The sequence below is a fragment of the Plectropomus leopardus genome, chromosome 12 (genome assembly GCF_026936395.1).
Source record: "Plectropomus leopardus strain MGB_pleo_1.0 chromosome 12, ASM2693639v1, whole genome shotgun sequence".
NCBI lineage: Eukaryota > Metazoa > Chordata > Actinopteri > Perciformes > Serranidae > Plectropomus > Plectropomus leopardus.
Window position 1 is genome coordinate 25270890 of NC_142187.1, and position 20823 is coordinate 25291712.

Below are 20823 nucleotides of genomic sequence, written 5' to 3' on the forward strand. Positions count from 1 at the left end.
TTTGTGTTTTCTCTGGTCGTGTAGCACCAGTTTGAAAAGTATATGGGTCTTACTACTGCAGTCACGGCCTAGTTTTATGTGAGGGCATTCGCTGTATTATTGTGTTGCTACATGAGGCCCAACGATCGGGCAAAACAATGACTCATGGTTTCATATCACGTCCTTTTGATCTTACGTACTCTGCCATGCCCAAATTTAGCTTCTGTTTCTGCTAATGGCTTCTGGGATCTATATATCCTGCTCACTAAGCCAATAAGAGCGAAGCCTCACACCTTCTTAAGTATTATATCACTCCTTCTTCTTCTCTCAAGTAAACTGAGATTTCCCCCGACACCACGAGTCACTGAACAGGGGAAGCCAGACATGACACATTGTTTGAAACGGCAAAACATTTTTCGGAAGTATGAGGTAATCCAATTTCAAGTGTTAAAAAACCTATTACATTCGATTATGTAATGACATTTGTTTGAATGCTGGGATAGAGCGAGTCTGTGGAGCCTTGCGGATATTTGGGGATCGGATTTGAATTTGTAATAACGTTCACCTGACATAGGAGAAACTCTTGATGGAGAGCTGTTTCTGTGTGGTGCTTTTAGGCAGCTGGCAAGTGCTTACGACGCTTAATTTCTGGGCAAGCGGGCAAAATGGATTCAGGAATTGATACCAAAAGCCTCCAGCTGAGCAAACAAGATGGGGACATGCAGAAAAAACGAGATTATCCTTGCAAATGAAAGTACTGGTGGAGAAATATGAGGAGTGAGTTTATCAAAGTGTGACTGCGGGGCTGCAGACTGAAAGCTTGAGTGACAGCGCACTTATGTTTTTTTTAGTCGGGTTCTGCCTGGGATGGAACAAGAGAACAAGACGGCAGGTGTAGCCGGCAGCATCTGTTTTTTATTGATACAGGCTGCATCTGCCCTCCACCTGCTCTGCCAGAGGGGGATATACTGTACATGTGCTGAATCAGAGATGTTCACAATTACTGTGGGTTTTAAATAAGTAACACTTAGTCATGCATTTTGCCTTGCTGAACCTGGAAAAACTGAAATATTTTTATGAGCAATAAGATTTACTGTACTCTCTTCCAAAAACAGCTTTGGGGTTTATTTTTTTATTTCATTTTATTTTCTTTACAAAGTACATGCCAATTTTTCTCCTTTTTGATGAATTTTATATGAGGTATTTCACAGCATAAGTCCATCTTAGCTAAAAATCCATTCTTGCTTCCCTTGCATTACTCGTGCAGCATACAGAGTGGCTATGTTGCTTTTTCTCTGCAAAGGCTGTTAGTTTCATTTAGAGGCAGGCCACAAGATGTCTCCCTTTGCTAAAGAAGCTGCCTGTCCACCAGAGTGACGTCCCTGATTGCATTTGTTTTGGCTCTGAACGTCTTGTCTTCTGTCCAACATTTGCATTTGTTTGGTCATTTTAAATTACAGTGTAGCACTGGTCTTGTCTGCTGTTCTCTGGCCTTGATTTTAAGGTCCAGACAATCTCAGGGAGTTGAGCGTCAAGTTTTCATGTGAATCTGAGTGTGACATGCTGCATATCAAGTAACTCCATGAGGAATCCTGAAGTCACGGTTGAGAAACTCTGGTGCAATATATATGGAATATTTTCTTTAGGATTCAACAAATCAGCTTTATTTATTCAAGCTTTAAATGTTACAACTTCATAGATTTTTTTCATCAAATGTTTCAAGACTAAAACTGGAAAATATATTTTCAATGTCAATGATTGTCAGCGGGCCGGATTTGACAAATTAATGCATTGCAGTCACATTACTGGAATATGGAGCTGAAATGATTAGTCAACTGCTTGATTTTTGTGTGGCAGATGATAATAGCTGTCTGCTTTTCTTTCACATGATATTAAACTTAGTTTCTTTGGGTTCTGAGCAAATGGTGGGATAAAACAAGTCATTTTAAAGAGCTGTGGAAATTATGGTGACATTTTTAGGCATGCTCTTGTCTACAGTGCATTATAAACATACTGATAATGCATTATGTTTTGCTTAAAACACATCATCATTATGGTTATAAGAACTCAGCAGTTATCATAATGCTTCATAACAATAATCATAATAAATTAACAAGCATTTTATGACTTATAAGGTCAAATGCCACTGCAGGTCACTCACTGATTTTTTTTTTGCCTGATCATAGTGTTAATTCTCATTGTTGTAATGCATGATAATCATTTAGAAAATAATTATAATCACTGTTATAATGCATTATAATATTATTAAAAGTAGTCATTGAGTATGCAGGTGACACTTACCACTGGCTACATTTTTCAGCCTCGGAGTTTACTGTATGGTTATAAGCGTATATAATTAGTCATTTCATATAGTGCATTATGAATATTTATGAGTGCTTGTATTTATAATCATACAGTGCTATATACAGATTATAACACACTATAGTTATGTGTATAATGAATTATAGACATTGGTGTGCAAATAAAAAATGTCAGTGAGTGAACAGCATGAAATATAATACTTGGCCTTATAAGTCATAATAAAATACTTTTTAATATGTTATGATTGTTGCTATAAAGGATTATGAGTATTTATGAAATAAGCTTACATTTAACTGATATGATAATTTAGTGCTATAGCTGATTATATTACAGTCTGTTTTAGACATGAGAATTATAGAAAGAGATGAAGTATTAATTTCCTTCTCTTCTTTGTCATTTTAAGACAAAACAAATGGATAAAACAAGAAAATAATTTGCAGATTAATTGATAATGAAAATAAGCATTAGTTTCATCCTTATTTCTATGTATGCTCATTGAGCAGGCTATAGCTAACTAATCATTTCAATGTATTGCAAAAAGGTATTACGTTCCAGGTTCAAGCACTCAAGCTGGTTTAAAAAATCAGAAAGGCCTTTACTTCAGCCGACTAGGAACAATAAAAAACATCATTGTGTATCGGTTTGCGCCTTCCTCAGGGTGTAGTAACACACAGAAAGTGATTATTTTCATTATTGATTCACAATTAAGAAGCAATAGCCAGTTGATTTTTGGCATTTTTACTTGACTGAAATAATTAATCAGTAATCTTAATTGTCATCTCCTAATGGACTAATTAACTACACAGTTAAACTCTACTGTAACTGGACAGTAGTGTTGGATATAGCATTTATTCTCTCTTGTCTTCGTGTCCTCCCTGTCTGAGCTGCCTGAGTTTCTGAGGTGCATCTAATTGCTGGCGGTATTTCATTTGGTGGCGAACGTTCTCACTGGCCCTTGAAGGAGCTTTTCCTATTGCTCAGTCAAAACTCTGCTCCTCCTCTAATGAGACCTCTGGGGTTCAGCTAAGCTTTGATATAAAAGAGGGGTGGTTAGTGTCACTCCCTGACAGTCTCAGGGATCACTGAGCTGCTCTTAAAGCCGGGCACTAAATGTACCAATCCAAAAAAAACAACTTATCTTTCAAATAGTTCTACTTTTCCTTCAAATGGCAATCAGCTGCTCGTTTTCAATTTGGGAAATTTTATTACACCATGATTCTCTAATTACATGCTTGAATACTGAGACGGAGATGAGATGTTTTTTGCATCCTCAGGAAGATAACAATAGAAATGTGTGAGCAGCAGAAATGTGTTTTCAGTAAGGAGGCTGGAAATTTTATAGAGACGAAAAATCATTAACTTCTGCCCCGCAGTGCTTTATATTCTTGAGTGATTGCAGCACTGTCTTGGAGGGTATATTTTAATTAAATCAATGATTTTCTGAAATGATTTCACAAATAAATACAGTTTTAAAAAGTTAGTCACACTGAAGTCTGCAGTTCAATGCAGAAACAAGGTTGCAGAATGTTACACCATATTGGAAAGCTTTGTTGTTTCATTGAGTAGATTGGAAATGCTCAGACCTTCTTATACAGTCATGTTGTTTTTCCAATAACACAAGTGAGAGGGAAATAAGGATTTCCTGTACACAAACTTACACACTTCAGCGCATCATTGATTCTGGTGAAAAAAAAAAAACATACACTGGTAAGAATTCATTGAAGTGGTCTAATATTTATACTTAAAGCTACACTAATGGATATTTTATATTAGCAAAGAAAAACACAAGTGTGTATGGTGGAAAAATGGCTGCGTGTCTACTGGATGTGTAATTACGAACAGGAAGCTTCAAAACGGCAGCTCAAAAATCAATATGTAATGTCATGGGAGCTACGTCCACTATATACACAGTCTTTGGTTTACAACCTTAATGTGTAAACCAAAGTTCTCTTTGGGGATGCAAAGCAGTTCTAATCAAATATTTACAGAACTTAGGTGCTGTAGTAAACTAAAAAAAATCATGGTCTTCTGAAATTCCACCTGCTCTTCAATCAATTGGTCAATATTAAAGAAACGAATCTTATCTTCAGGTTAACTAAATCGGCCACAGTGCGGACTCTACCTCGTGTTGTGTGTCCACCAGTGTTTTTTTCTGATGCCAGAATATTTTTGAATTCTTTGCAATAGGAGCGTCACATGAACACTCTGCTACTATTGCCAGCAACGTGATGAGGCGCTGAGCATCTGTTCTGTGCTGAGCGCTGCACATTTAGTGTATTTTACAGATCACCAAGAACTGAAAAACATTTTTACTTCTGCAAATATTATGTATCATAGCAATCAGGCACAACCTGATGTGGTGTCAAACTCATTTTAGTTTGGGGGCCACATACAGTCTAATTTTATGTCAAGTCAGCCAGACCAGTAAAACTATCAGATATTTTACAGTTTAACAAACTTTGATGCAGTAAAAATGCTTGATTTACAGTATGTGTGTAGTGTGAGATTTTTTTTTTAAGCGCCTTTTAGATTTGAAGGCATTTAAAGATTGAAATTATTGTTCAATTAAATTATTTTGGAATATTTCTAAATGTATACAAATGAGATTTTTGTGTGTGTATATAGTCAGAACTGTCCTTAACTGAAATGGACAGCCTAATGAAAGTAAGGCCAGAAATTGTCTATCCAATGAGAATTTTGTCGCACAAAAGCATATCGACCAACCAATCAACAAACCCAGCAGAAGGTGTTAGCCTCTCTAGTGTTTGCTAACATGTTTGCGGTATCATCCTAAAAGACTGAATATGTCAATTTTGTGTGACAACTTGTTTCTGCTGTCCCCAAATGGCCAGAAAATCTGTTTAGTCTGACAATTGTTGAGCTGAAAATTGAGAATTTTGGGTATTTTTGGTGTTAAAATCTAAAGTAGTGTTGATTATGCAATTAGGTGATTTAAAAAAAACTTCAAGAGATATTTGAACATAGTATAAGATATAAGTACAGACAAAAGACATACTACATCCTGAAGACATACCTGTGCTTAGATGTAACACACAGTGAAAGGCTGACATTAAAGTCCATTGTTGGAGAGCCACTGCTACAGACAGAAAGCACATGTTAAAAAGAGTAATGATGATTGTCATGCATTGCATGTGTGTAACCTCTGCAACTGCAAGTAATGAAATTGGGTTTGGCTCAAACTGCTGACGAGGGACGATTCAGAGACCAGGAGAGCTGTACGCTGTGCGCCTCCTCTATAGGACAAATGAGCTCAAGTAATTAACTCGCCAGTTAAATGCGCTTCATATCTATTGACATCTTTCCAAAGAAACCAAGAATAAAGGAAATCAATGCAGCTGGGGAGTAGGTGGAGAAACCAGGCAGTCAGCTATAAGTCTGATAAGGTGTGATTGTAAGAGTTATTTACTTGCCGGCTGCTCCTGCAGCATTAGTATTTTTCTCCTCTTTGTTGTGCTTTGTTACTGGGTCTGACACTGAGGTAGTTATCCCCGTTGATGCCCAAAAAGAGCCTTTTGTTCTCTTTGATTGGATCTTTCCCAAACAAAAAGAGAATCCTTAATTCTACAATTAAACAAAGCCTATCCGGTTGTTGCAATGAATAAAAAGGTTTGAACATAAGGCTGAAAAGAAAGCAATGCCAAGCATCTGTTTTGCCTGGAAGCCACAAAAAAAAATAGGCGTGGTGCAGACATCGCATCCAGTAGCTGTTGGGGAAGCTGGACCGTAGCAATTAATTTAGCTGTTTTGCTACCGGAAAGCCCTGAAAGCACACAAGGGGAAAATAACTATTACCACAGTACTGTAGCTGTTGCAGCTTCTCTTTATTTTCAGTATCCAGACACTCATTAATGTTATCAAACTGTTATTACTACAACTTTTGAACACAGAGAAAACTGTTCTGCATAATGCCCCCCCCTCTCTCTTAGTTATGAATTAATAATTTTCGCTGTAATTAAATTGGCTCAAGATAAATAGAAATGTTTTGGATTAATCTCTTTATTAGATTAAGTTTTGTATTTTAGTTAAATAACACGTGTTGGCAGGAACACAGGACTCCCAGTGCATAATCATCACAGGTTCACAGTTTGACCTTTGATTTTTGCATTGAATTACACTTTTATATTATATTATAAAGAGTAATGACATCCAATTACATTTTGGGCAGTAATCAAAAGCCTCTTGTCTTCTATTCATGCTTTCATTTCAGTTAACTTATCACTTTCCATTTTTGTTTTGATTAAAGGGAAGAATTGTATGCTTTATCTAAAGCATTTAGTAAGACAAAGGCAAACATTCACTGAGTCCACTGTCCACCCACTTTCACTTTAAAGAAATACTTTGCTATTACATACATTTATTTGCCTTCCTGCCAAGTGTCAGACGAGAGGGTTAATACCATGATCATGTCTGTGCATTAAGTAGGAAGCTGGAAACGGGAGCAGATGTTTTTTTGCATAAAGATGTCTCTAAAAGCTTGCTTTGCAGTGCTGTACAGTGATCCCCACAGATTAAGTACCTGTGTGGTGGTAACTGGGGGGGTTTGGGGTGAGCAAACCAAGTCCAAAAATGTATAATCAACACGTGGCAGGCAGATGTTTTAATCGTGGCAGGTCATCACAAATGAATGAATGTGTGGGAAATCTTTGCTTTATCTTGTTTATTTAAGCTGTACAAAAACAACACGTGTTGTCTGCAGTGACTTCCAAGAGTCTTCACTGAAGAAAGGGCCAGTTGTTTCCTCTTGCTTCCAGTCTATGCTGAGCTAACAGCCTGCTAGCTCCACTTCCATATTCGGTGTACAGATGTGGGAGTGATTTTGATCCTTGACTTACTCTCAGGGCAGCCCAGTCATGAGAAGAAAAGGTTGGCATTGTACGTCTCTGTCTGTCACAAATGTTATATTTGCACATTTCATATGTATCATATCAGTTTTTCAAAAGGGACTTATTTTATAAGATGACTTCCCATGAGGTGGAGAGAATGTGAGAATGTGTGTGTGGCGAACGCTGAACGTGTTCTTTTAAATGCATGCGTGTCTCTTTGTATCATTCTGTGTCCCCTCTGTAAATTCTGAGGTTTTTGTGGGTCCCTGAATGCAACACAGGCAGAGCTTTCTGTGAGCTCTTTTTTTTGTCCTCAGCAGTGTTTTGACTTGCGAGGTTGATAATTGATCTTTTGATCTGTTCAGAGCTGATCAGATCGATGGATGGCTGGTGTGAGTGAATGCAAACTTTCAGAACCAACGGCTGAGTTTTACTTTCAGTGCACCTGATATTATGCTGCTCCATATGAGTATGCTCTGCATACGGCGCTCCTAATGAACCGTCCAGCTCCAAAAATAGAAAATCTATTTGTGGCGGCAGATGTTTAAATTTTTGTGGACCACCACATACAAAAAAATGTGTGGAAAACCCTGCGATGTTTATAGAGGCACATTGCAGGGTTTTCAAGCAGCATTTGTGGTACTACACCTGGATGTTTTTTACCGGCACAATGTGACCATGTGATTTTTGTGCCTAAACTTAACATCTTCACCACAGCGTTGATGAGAATTGTTAAGTTTCAAAGTAATGTATGACATGTATTTTAATAATTTTAATAATATATATAAAAAATAAATATATAAATAAATATAGAACCAAAATAATTGTTTTTAATTATTTTTTTCTGGCAAATGGGTTGCTCAGGTCGGAGAAGTTTATTCCCCAAATTATGGAAGTATTCCTGTAAAAAGTTCTCTGTTTGCATGTGCTTGATTTCCATCACTATATGATTTAAATGAAGTGGGGGACATTTGTATAATTAATTGATGGATTCAGAAATGGCAGATCATGTCTGGCATCTCTTGACATTTCTGCATCACTCCAGTCAGTGAGACAGGGACCCTGTGATTCCCATGAGGCATTTCCACCCTTTTGTCTTACTCAAATCCAATTCTTTTAGTCCAGTTCATCTCATCTAAACATGCATAAGACACTCTCTCTTCCAAGTACACACAATAATCCAATATTTTCTCTGCTTTTCACTTTTCAGAATTGTTTTTTACAACCATATGTCTCTGCAGCTGTGATCAGGTTACTCAGCCAACAGTCACATTTACAGACTAAAAAGATTCCAGCGAAACATAATGGAAAAAAAAATATTCTCAGTGTGAAGCAGAGGTTTCTGCCAAACAGAATGCTCTGATAATCGCACATAAACGGAGTGAAGCACCTTTAATATCAGCCAGAGCCACATCTGCATGCAGCAGGATGTCAGCCCTCATTACACTGCATTTGTGAAATTATGTTTGAAACTGGCAGAGAAGACGAACTAGGAAATGTGCCGTTACAGATATTTCTTACACATTTTGAAGCTGCGTTTTTCCCCAACTCGCTGGCTCCCCTCAGTTATCAATTATATAGATACATTGATCCACGAGCAAGCTGCATAATCCAATATTAAAAAAAATTCAGACTTCATCATTTTTTTCCTGTTGCAGAGTTTCTTTATCACAATTATTCCTACTTTGATTGATACCTTCCCCCCGCCTCTCTATACCATTGGAGGTCTACTTCATCACCGGAGGAAAACAATTTCATCCACTGGCTCCACCTCATTCTCCTTTCGACTGTAGAGAGAGTGTGTAGGGGGGCAACAAGCTTTATATTCCTTTCTGCAGGCTACAAGTCAACAGTCTAAAAAGCATCTCTTCAATCTGTGGAAAAAGGGAGGAGTTGGGTTTTGGGCAGCTACTGCACAAAGAGAGAAACCACGGAAATCTGCAAGTATTGTCTGGCACTGGAGAGGGAGATGGAGGAGTGAAAGATCAGAGCAACAGGGGTAAGCCTCTCCGGATTTTCAAAGTGATTGCCTCTGGGAGTGAAGCTGTCGCTTACATCTGCAATTATCATGTCCATTTATCTATTGATGAAGGACTAGTGATGGTTACGCTTGATGGTTTTCGTTAATGGAGTGATTCAGCTGTTTTTCTCATAAAGGAATCATTATGTAAATCAATTTTACCTCCCCCAAGGACCTCAGTTCCTTTGTTTATATCTCCACGGCAAAGAATTTTCAAGCCTTAACAGTGGGACAGCTGCACTTTAGGACTTCAGTCGCTGCTACCTGGAATATGTGATGCATAAACCTGGAGATGTTTGTGGAAAAAGCCACTGTGTGTAAACTGGGGATGTGCAGGGTGGGCTACTAAAGAAACAGCATTTTGGTAAAGAAGTACCTTCCTTGACACAAGCAATCATGGTTAAAGCACCTACATCCGAAGCAGTTGCCCTGGGGCCACACAAAGATAAGGATGCCCCAGAGACCCGTCTCCAAAACGCTGAGTCCAGCTCTCTCAAACCAACGTGGAAAGAGATCACGGTGAATTTCATAATGAGGACCAAGATCCATGGTTTGAAGTTTGTCTTCTCTCCGGACAAGTCGAAGCCACAGCGAGTCATCTGGATCATGGCCTTCTTCCTTTGTGTCGGTCTCCTGTGTACCTGGTCCTGGAATCGAATCCTCTACCTGATGTCCTACCCTGCCATTACAAAAATCTACATGGTGTGGGCTCACAACATGTCCTTCCCAGCTGTCACTTTCTGCAACAAAAACGTCTTCCGCGTTTCCTCTCTGACCAAGCATGACCTGTATCATAGTGGCTACTGGATGGATCTCATGTATCCTAATCACACGGTGATGGAGAGGAGCCTGTCCATCCTTAAAGACAGCCACAAGCAGGGTCTCCTGAGCCTGCTGGACTTTAACAACTACACCCCGCCCCCTGATTACAGCATCAACACCACCGAGATGATGGGACGCCTCGGCCACCAGTTGGAGGACATGCTGCTGGAGTGCAGGTTCCGCGGGGACACCTGCACCTACAAAAACTTCAGCACTGTATGTACAGAGAGAAAGATGGTGTTTGTCAGGTGTGGATATGAGTGCTGTTTACAAGGTGTATTAATAATTCATGCAAGTGTTCGATGCCGCACCCTCATTCTCACAGGGTATTTTGAAGGTGTTGATGTTCCAAAGCTGCAAACAAGCCAGTGCTGTTTTTGCCTCACAGACATGACAGCTTTTTTTCCCATATTACACTTGATGTCTACAAATACATAATGGTGTGGTGGAAAATCAATGTCATGTCATCATCAATAACTTCACTGTCTCCTGTACAATTTTTGGAGTTTTCCATTCGCTTACATTCACTCTGTTGCCAATTGCTTTAAGGTCTCTTTGCTTTATAACCCGTGACAACAATATTAAGGAAGAAAAATTGGCTCATTAATAATTCAGATGTCGTAAATCAGTCCAAATTAAAATTTTAGCTTCTTTAATTAAACATCTGGAGGGCATGTGGAGTATGTGGTCCTGTTTCACAAATGCAGCTGAGTCTCCCTTTTAAAACACCAGACGTAGGTCTATTACACCCATTCATTTACAAGTAAGCACTGAATGCTGCATGCAGGAAGTGGATGACGTTTGCAAACCATAGTCGCACTATTCAGAATGGTAATATTTCCATCAAATGCTCTCGACACAGCCTTTCACACTGACAGAAAAAATTTAAAAGGCTCAATGGAGAAACTTGTGCAATGCATGCAGTGATTGATTTATTCCTACAGCACTGAATATAATTTAATGTGGGAACAAGCTCATAATTTCAACACTAACTTGTCGCTGACATTACATTTAACCACTTGGCTTTACAGATTTCGACATCTATGGATAGTGTGTTATAAAAATCAAACCTGTGGCTACTTTGGCTGCTCTTGAGACAGTTGAAATGCAAAGTCCTGCACACACTGTAGGATGTCAGCTGTCCATGGTGGGTTCCCTGTTTTGCACAAACCAGTGCAGCAGAGCCTTCACACTCGTTAAAAATCTGCCTTCCTGTCCAGAGTGGGGCCATAATTAGGATTTAAACTGTGTTGTGTGCTTCTGTCTTCAGTAGCACATGGTGTGCAGCTCCCTTTTTATCTGAACTTAAATCAGAATCTTTAAAAACAGGTCTCTAGTCACTTTTGCAGACCTCATTATACAGCCAGCAGGGGGAAAGGACCAAAGGCGCTGTCTTATCTGTCTGAGCTGCATGTAAGTCTGTCTGTGTCTGGACATGCAACACTGACTCTGATCTCTTGAGATCAGCTTTGCCATGCTGGTTGGGTTTTTGCCAGCAGCCCCTTTAGCATGACCTGACCACAGCGGGTAATGAAAATTAACTATTAGATGACATTCCCTTCCTTTTAGTGTTAGTTGTTGTCTAGAGATGTGTGAGATAGACGTGGACAGTCAGATTGTTGAGAGTCTGCAAAAATCCCAGCAGCCACGATGTCTTGTAAGGGTGTTACAGTATGTACGAACCATATCTGTCTGCCAAGAAAGGATATTTAGACAACCATGATCTAATGCAGTTTTTATATGGAAGCAAAATAGACCTAAATGATTGATATATATATATACATATATATATATATATCTATTTGTGTGTATGTGTGTTTGTATGTATGTATGTATGTATGTGTGTGTGTGTGTGTGTGTGTGTGTGTGTGTGTGTGTGTGTGTGTGTGTGTGTGTGTGTGTGTGTGTTTTGGAAAAATCCAAAAAGATAAGATTTAGTTGGTTTTCTTCCACCTGGACCTTTACACTCTGCCATTTCTCCTTTACTCTTCCAATAATCTGCTTTCAGCCATGCATGTTTTTGCTTTGCATAGCAGTGACATCAGAATATTGTCTTTATAACAATGTGAATTTTTCACATCATATTAAAAATTATAGTTATTTTCATGCACAATATGATATGGTACACCCCGATTTATCTTCAGCATTGTGTAGTGATTTGACAAGCAGATAATCAGTTGTCTGTAAAATCCAAATCCTTTTGGCGTTGCTTTGCTTCCATAGATTTATAATGATTTTCCAGGATAGTTGTGACTCATTCACACTCACCTCATTTAAATATATTTCCTGGGGACACAAACAAACAGCTACTGTTGCATATTGTAATTGTGATGAACTTGTGTGTGACCATGTTTGAGCCGTACGTAGGTGTTCTCCCAATTTAAAATGGTATAAAACTAAAATGAGGACTGTTGCTTCTTTATAACACTGCAGGTTTTTACATTGTGTTGAAATGCGTGAGACATGGATTTTCTCGTTCCTCAGAGTGTTGCATAACCAATCAATTCCAAAGTCTGATATTCTTATCTCAAATTTATTGACTTATCTTGAATTTACCCAAACCCTCAAGCTGTAGTCAGAATGTTACGCTTTGTTAGTCTTAATCCAAACTCTAGACTTCAATTTAAAATGTCAACATTTCTAATCATGATGCTGATTTATTTTTGCTTGTTTGGCAGAGGATGGGGAATTTTCCAATCACAGGGAGAATCCATAAACTTCAATCTGTCATTGCTGGAGCAAAAACCAAAAATAAATAACTCAAGCTGGCTGGATTAATTAAATCGGAAAGATATTTGGTGTTAGCAAACGTACTGTAGAGATTGCACATCAAACGATAAGCACTGCTGAGCCTCTCTGGCTCAGGTTCTGTCTCTCAAGAAGTTTATAAGTCAAGACACACAAATCTTGTACAAACCCAATTTAGAGTTTGTGTGTCCAGAGAGCCTCCACCTCAGATGTTTCTTATTTAATGACGGCAAAATAGTACATTCACTCTAAGTTACTCAGGGGAAATTTGGAGTGAAATTGGGTAAAGATTGATGGCTGCTGCTGCTGCTGCTGCTAAAGCAAGCTCATTAATTCCTCAAATCAGAGCCAGGTGCCTGTTTAAAGCCGGTGCTGCTTTCTCTGATAATCACAAAGCCTCTGCAATGATTAGCTGTCCCACACAATTACAGGCTGACATGTAATACATCTCGTACAGGTGCACAATTTACCACAGCCTGGAGGAAAGGCTTTGACTTTTCATTTACGCGCCTGTATTTTTTTCCTGTGCTTTCTCTTTACAGATTTACACACGCTATGGAAAATGCTACACATTCAACTCCGGATTAGACGGCAACCCTTTGTTGACCACGTTAAAAGGCGGCACGGGGAACGGCTTGGAGATCATGTTGGATATTCAGCAGGATGAATACCTGCCTGTTTGGGGAGAGACAGGTCAGTAGGGTAACTTTTACCATGTATAACACTTTTGTGAAAATCTCTCCTTCTTGTTGTTGAAATCCCAACTACTCCTCTAGTCCTCTTATCAGGGTTCCCGCGAATCCTTAAAAAGTCTTAAAAGGCATTAAATGAATTTATCTTTGAATATTGCCTGGATTGGTATTAAACCGACTTAAAATCATCTTTCAAAAGTCTTAAAAATGCAAAGACACAGAAAGCAGGATTTTATGGATATCTTTTTTTTTCTGGCGTTGCATTGTAAAATCTCACAATAATTGGTAACATCTATTCTTTTGTTAAAAAAATCTGATAAATTTGTTTTCTAAAACTTGTCATAATGAGAATTCAAGTAGTGGAATCTCACATGCAGAATAAGAAACACAAAATCCCCCAGAAAATTAGCCAGAAATCCCTGATATTTCCTACTTCTGTTGCTAAACCAAATAGATACTTTTATGATTAAAAAAAAAAATAAAAAAATCCTTACGTATGTCCACCTCTGAAAAGGGTTGTTCAACATTTGATGTAGATAATGTAACTTTTTCACTTGACCAAAAAAAAAAAAAAAAGAAATGGACAAAATAAAATTGCCCGTCCACAATTTTGGCTATAAGAAAATTGGTGTTAAACTTAAATCCGAGTGGCATTTAAAAAAAGTCTTACATTTAGCAGGAACATAGAAACCAGAACCCCTTCTTATTCACTTTACTGCTAAATATCTGAAAAATCTGCACCACCCAAAAGTGATGTTCTAGCATGTTTTTGTAATAGCGTATTATCTTGATATGTTTCTCCAGCTCTACGGCTGACATCACATCTAATAAAATGTATTCATTGATGTATTGTCTTCAATTTATGGCAGACAACATCAACCACTATATTGTACATTCATAAAATACAGCATGTAGTAAATCTTTGGTTGTAAATCTGTTTAATACTGGCCTGCCACACTAACATATGAGTATCTATCTGGTATTAGATTTTAGCATGGGCTTTAGGAGCATGTAATATCAGCACGAGAGCCAAAAAAGGGGTTTTCATAGGCGAACATATTTGTTGTTACACTCTCTGGCGTGCTGTATCCACAGATGAGACCTCCTACGAAGCAGGCATCAAGGTTCAGATCCACAGCCAGGACGAGCCGCCCTTCATTGACCAGCTGGGATTTGGTGTGGCCCCTGGTTTTCAAACTTTTGTGTCATGTCAGCAGCAACTGGTACCTAATGTTCAGCCTCCTCCTCCCCAACCTCGACCTCTTTTTGCTCCGCTTCATTCTGTGTTTGTCCCCAAATCCTCGCTAGCCAGTGACCATTACCTCTGTGTCACAGAGCCAGGAGCAAAATAAGATCTTTGTTTGGTTCGTGTGGAAAAAGTGCAGTTAAGGTGTTATATAAACACCCAGTGATTCTTGGTACATGAAACTGAGGGATTAAAGCAGCCAAGGAATATTGATAGAGCAGGGCCAAGTAATGATTGGATGCAAGCATACAAGCATACTGTGCTTGTCTGAGCCAAAACAACCTCAGACTACAGAAAAAATATCTGGCAGCTCGCAGTGTTTGTTTTACTTTTGAGTCTTCACATGGGAAAAAAAAATATGAATACAGCTTATTTGTGTCTCTAGTGGCACATTCAAAGAGAAGGCAGAGAAAAACCGACTGAGTTTACATGCACACAAATGTTCCACTTTTATTCTGAATATGACAGTATTTTGAATTTGATATGGGTCATGTCATGTTTGGATATTTCTGAATTAAGAATTTTTTAAATTAGACATGTGGGATATGCTGGTATTATTCAGGTTTTAGGAGCATTCTTTCAACATGTATACAGCACATTTGAAATATGCGTCTCAATTTGCATTTTTACTGTAGTTTGTGGCCCACAGCCTCATGCATGTTGACAGTTAGTTCTGTGCATTTTCATGAATAAAAAGCCTTACTGAACCCCCAAACCAATTTTTTAAATTGAAATGCAATATATTGCATATTTAGTAGATATGCAGAAATATCAGCATGTCATCTGTATTGGCAGATTTTGGCTTTTAAATGAAATATCGGAATCAGCCAACATGCTGATTTCTGCTAAATGATAAACAAATATTTTTATTAATTTGCTTTTTTGATTGACAAAGTAAAAATACACAAAACATCAACCCTAAATTGAAGTATTTTTCTTATTTTGTACAACGAATTAACATTATTTACATTTAAAAAAAGCATTGTATTTCATGTCTCCATCTGATGGTGGGCCATCACATTAAGAGTATGCACAATATGATGTTAATTCCACCACTGAAGACTTGATAATCACTAAAATTAAGTGGACAAAAAATTGATACATCGATATTGGTATCTTTCATTAGCTAAATGAAAATCGGCATATTGGATATCAGCAATCATTCAATATCTAACTATTAAACTATTAAAATGCTACATATTGTGTATAAATACGCAAAGTGGCTGCCCTCTAAAGGTCGACATTTGGCTATTGCAATTTAATTTTGCTATTGGCTGATACTGGCAGCAGGAGCACGCTTTTCACCGAGCCCCCTGCCGCTGCACCGTTGCCACCCTCTCACCAAACGACTACTTAGTGTGTACAGGGGGCAGGGAGGTGCTGTGGATCGAGAGATGGCACAGTTGGGTCACAGTCCAGGGAGGAGACACTCAAGCCAAATATGGGGGTTTAGTTACTCTTTAAAAGAATGAACGAGGGAGGCTGTGTTCGCACAGTGGAACAAGTCAAGACTTTGGAAAAAAAATCCTATTTTTATGCAAACAAAGCAGAATGACAAGCAGCACCTGCTGATCCAGTTGTCCGTATTTAGACATGATAAACAACATGTTAGGGCACAGTAATCTGAGTATGTTCAGCGGCATGCAAACGGGAGTATTAGTGGAATATTCAATTTCATTGGCAATTTAAACAGCTTAGTAGGAATATTGTCTGTTTCAGAATAAGGACAAGAATTGAATATTTTGTGCATGTGAACAGTCACTAAGTCAGAATTCACACAGCCACCATCAGCATGGTTTAATGACCAAAACATTAAGTCTGATTAATAAAAATAAACCAAAATTTAAGTGTATGAAGAAATAATTCACTTAAAAAAGGTAATTGGTAAACATAATTCATGATTGTCTCCCTGAAACTATTGCTTAAACAATCTTTTAGCAGCAACATTGATCCAAAATCAGACTGCTTTAAAGATTCATTAAACATATGGGACCTCTGAAGACACCTATTCAAGATGTGCTGCATCTTGCCGGAAAGATATTAAAATTATCATTGTGTTTTGGGTGTTAAATTGAACCATAAAACGAAGCCTGGTGCACCTTTCATCATGTTAGTTTATTTCCCGATTCCTCTCACACTTAAATTGTGAGTCGTTAGATGAAAAAGATGACCCACAGCTATTTGGAAGACACATTTTAAAACATAGTATGATTTAGGGACAGTAAAATGCAAGCAATATCGAGGGGAACAAAAGAGCCTGTGGCAGGTTAGGTAGAAAATTAGTTTCCAGCCCTCAACAGCTGTCAGTGAAGGACAAAAAGTAATAACTATAGTTAAGTCCGAATTGATCGGAGAGCCTGTGTGCAAGGTCATAACACTGAGCTGACATGGACATCCGATCCAAATGTAATGGGACTGTATAGCCGTTATGTGATGTTGCCAAGACAACACACTCAAATAGTGCCTCTTTTTTCCACACTTGAATAAGCACACAAGCCAAACACCTGCCTTTTGATTTTCAAACAGAAACAGTGACAGAATAGGCAGAATATCCCCTGACAAACAGGAGAATGCCCTCATTGTAAGTCACAAGAAAATGGCGCCTGTACCACAAAGGATTTCAGGATTTTGCAGTGATTACCTTTGAGATCAAGTCTACTTTTGAATTGTGCCGCAGGCTCATTAAAATTTCCACCACATAATCAGTCCTTGTGAAGTCTTGAAGTAATGGATACTCCAGCGGTAAATCTAATTCTTTACTTGAGAAATTAATCAAGCCTAATTTAAATGATTTTGCTCCTAAAGTTAATGGTCTTGGTCAGTTCATGAGCATGAGATAAATGATCAGATAAAACCATCCACCATTGTTTCAGCAGAATAACATGGGATGATTTAGGCAGGTCTCCTAAAACAGACATTTGGACACCACAAAGATGACAAATTAATTTTTTTGGGGTTTTGAATCATGTAATATCTCTTTCTCCGAGTGTTGTAAAATGCTCTAAGTGTATCATCATTCAGCCGTCTCCAAGGAGTGAATCTGATCGATTAATCACCACCACAAAGGTTTCCTCCCTGAAAGTGCATGGATCGTCATTTATAATGACGACACGAGCGCCCACGCCACTGACAGCTAAAAGACGTGTTTACGACCTGAAAGATGTGCTGCATTAATTAGACTGTCATTAAAGGCTGGCCGGCATTAATTTTAGTCAGTCTCCGACGAGTACAATGACACTGCTCTGAGTGTAACAGCTGGATGAAGCACTTATGATTTCAAGACTTTTCATTTGTGAAGCAGAGAAATTAAATTTTTAATTGGAAGATATGACTCGTGAGCTCAGAGAGACATGAGGACGACGACGCCAGATTTTGCAGTAGAGTTATGTAATGGTTGAAACTGAGCCGCGTCGTCACTCAAGCTTGAGTGGATGTTACGAGTAGGTCTGTATTCAACCAAAGGAAAATTTTACATACTCTTCAACCGAATGATTGCTCGAAAAATCTGCATGTTATCTCTACATTAACTAAACCCCAACAGTGCATTGAATGTACCCTGCCAGGTAGCATTGTGAGTCCACCAAAGCATTTTTTTTTCTTGTCACAGGCTCAACATTAACACTTGCCAAGAGCAAGTCAACTGTGTTCAGGCAAGTGGAAAATATATGATGTTATCCAAAAATAATCTGCGCACTGTAAAGCTTTTCCACCTGAGCTGCGTGCACAAATCTTCCTTACCACTAAGCATGGAACAGTTATATACAACATAACGTTTCTAACATTAACTACTTCTGCAACGCTGTTTGCGAGAGAGAGAGAGACTTACTGTTTTTAGCTAAGAAGTTAACGTTAGCCATCCTGCTGCTCCAACAAGGGGTCTGGTGAGATCATACCCCAATTTTCCATAGTGGCCACTCCCCTGCGGCCCTTAGGCCACCATTGTAAAAGAGACGTATGTAAAAATGTTGACAGGACGCCTACTGCCAACATCAATTATGAATCTTTCTATTCTGAATTTTTGAGACATAAAGATTTTAGATTTGTAAAACTTTCCTTGATTTAAAAATCTGTGACATCATCACAGTGTAAAGTCAAACGGGAACAGGTGGAGCCAGTAGGACAAACACTACTGCACATATTCAGTGAGACACACCCATAGGCAAAAAAAACTTTTTTGGCGAATGCGCCAGGCAGCTCCATTGAAAATACTTAGGCCCCATGTTTGGTGCAGTATCTAGGTTATTAAAATCTATGCCCTTTTGGAAGTTTTATTATCCAGCCTTGAAGTCTGTCTGTGATTTTTTTAGCTGTTTTCCGACTATAAATGAGAGTTAAATATGTTCGACTTTTGGTAAAAGGCTGTGCTCGTCACCATCACCAGCCGTCCAGTCTGTTTGGTCTTTTAGGTAAAATTCTTCATGCTGCTGTTTTGGCCACCACTTCCTTGAAAAAGAGATTCTAAATCTCAATGGGACTGTTCCTGGTTAAGTAGAGGTTAAATAAATAAGTACATAAATCAATAAAAAGGGCTGAGACAAACGAAGCAAACACCAAGAAGTCACAGAAGACAAATACAAGAGCTGAACAACAACAGCTGCCTTTGTTTTTGGGGGAAAATGAATGCTTTGGTGAACACATGGTCTTATTAACACCCGTGATTGCCCCACCAATGAGAATTTGGTTGGACAAGAGCATATTGACCGACGATCGATCAACTGACAAGGAGTTTTTAACCTTAGTAAGAAGAGAATGGCTGACAGACTACCAGTGCAACATTTTCTAGGGGAGTTACGGCCAATTTTGTTGTTATACTGACACCGGGCTGTCTTTTTGTCCCTCGCCTTCACTGTTGATCCTCCTTATTATTTTGATAATGATGTGGGCTGTGTTCCCTCACCCCCCCCACTCCCGCCCTAGATGAGACGTCCTATGAGGCCGGCATAAAGGTACAGCTTCACTCTCAGTCAGAGCCTCCTTTCCTCCATGAGCTGGGCTTCGGGGTCGCCCCCGGCTTCCAAACGTTCGTTTCCAGCCAAGAGCAGAGGGTAGCGTATGACTGTTTGGGCTTGCTGCATGCCACAAAACTGTATTGTTAAATAGCTACACACCATTAACTGCTGGTCCCCCTCCCCCCCGCCCCTGAGGAATGGATCCATCTGTCCCCCTCTGTGTGGCTGAACATCCAGCAACATCTGCAGTCTGTCCTTGTCGTCACTGTCTTCTGTGTTTTATCAATGTCAGTAAAGAGCAGCTAATGGGTTTCATTCCAGCTTTAATCCAATCACCCGAGTCTGTATCTTCATCAGAGCTGTTGTTTGGCTTTACCCTCTCACCGCCACTTCTGTTCACATTTTTTTTTGGGTTTGTTTTTCCTTTATGCTATCGGGCCAATCCGCTATATCATCCGGAGGGACCAGACAATGTGATTCATTAGGTTTTATTACTCATGAAGACTCTGGCATCCATTTTTTTACTCCAGTTATGAGAGTCTGTGGGCTAGAAATGGAGTTCAATAAAACGCTAAACAATGTTTGCCAGTTTTAAGTCCACTCCTTCAGTGACTCACAGTCTATCTCTGTCACTTTCTATTGAATTCTACTGAAATGACCACTGGATTGTCAGATTTAGCCCGGTTAGAGCTTGTGGAGATGATTGGGGATTACCGTGAGCCTTAATGTGACAACAGCAGCATCAATTCTCTGCAAAGTTTGTCAGGAAGAAGCCTTTGGCATTGATTGTTGGCTAGCTCCCACCACAATTAGCAGCTAAATGCTCCAATGCATCGGTAGCCTTCATAAATAATTGGTTGTTTTTGTCATGAAAATGAGTGGTAGAAATTCATTATCATAAATTGCTGTAGACAAGACTTTTAAAGCGGACTGGAAGTCTTGTGGTTAAATGTCGATACACAAAAAAAAGGAGTTTCTGTAATGTGTTAAAGAACCCTAAATAGATCCTACACACACACACACACACACACACACACACACACACACACACACACACACACACACACACACGGGTCACATTACTGCATACAAGCAAATCTGATGTTTACTGTGAACCAAAACCTTCAAATTCAGGTGTTAAATATTCCTCATTAGTGGATTCATTTAAAATTCCCAGAGTTACTCATAAAGGTAATGACCT

At 38.9% G+C, this 20823-nt stretch overlaps 1 protein-coding gene across 6 annotated transcripts in view; it reads left to right on the forward strand.

The window, feature by feature from the left end:
* Nucleotides 1-20823, forward strand: part of asic1c (acid-sensing (proton-gated) ion channel 1c) — a 117429-nt gene that overhangs the window by 82419 nt on the left and 14187 nt on the right. Inside the window, exons 1-3 of one of the 6 annotated variants that reach the window (XM_088085618.1) lie at nt 8626-10203; nt 13278-13428; nt 19591-19718. In XM_088085618.1, coding sequence (XP_087941744.1) covers nt 9562-10203; nt 13278-13428; nt 19591-19718 — 921 coding nt within the window. In that variant the 5' untranslated portion in view covers nt 8626-9561. Of the gene's footprint in view, nt 1-8625; nt 10204-13277; nt 13429-14522; nt 14651-19590; nt 19719-20823 lie in introns of those variants that run through there. The other 5 variants (XM_042497139.2, XM_088085617.1, XM_088085619.1 and 2 more) reach the window with 5 other exon arrangements.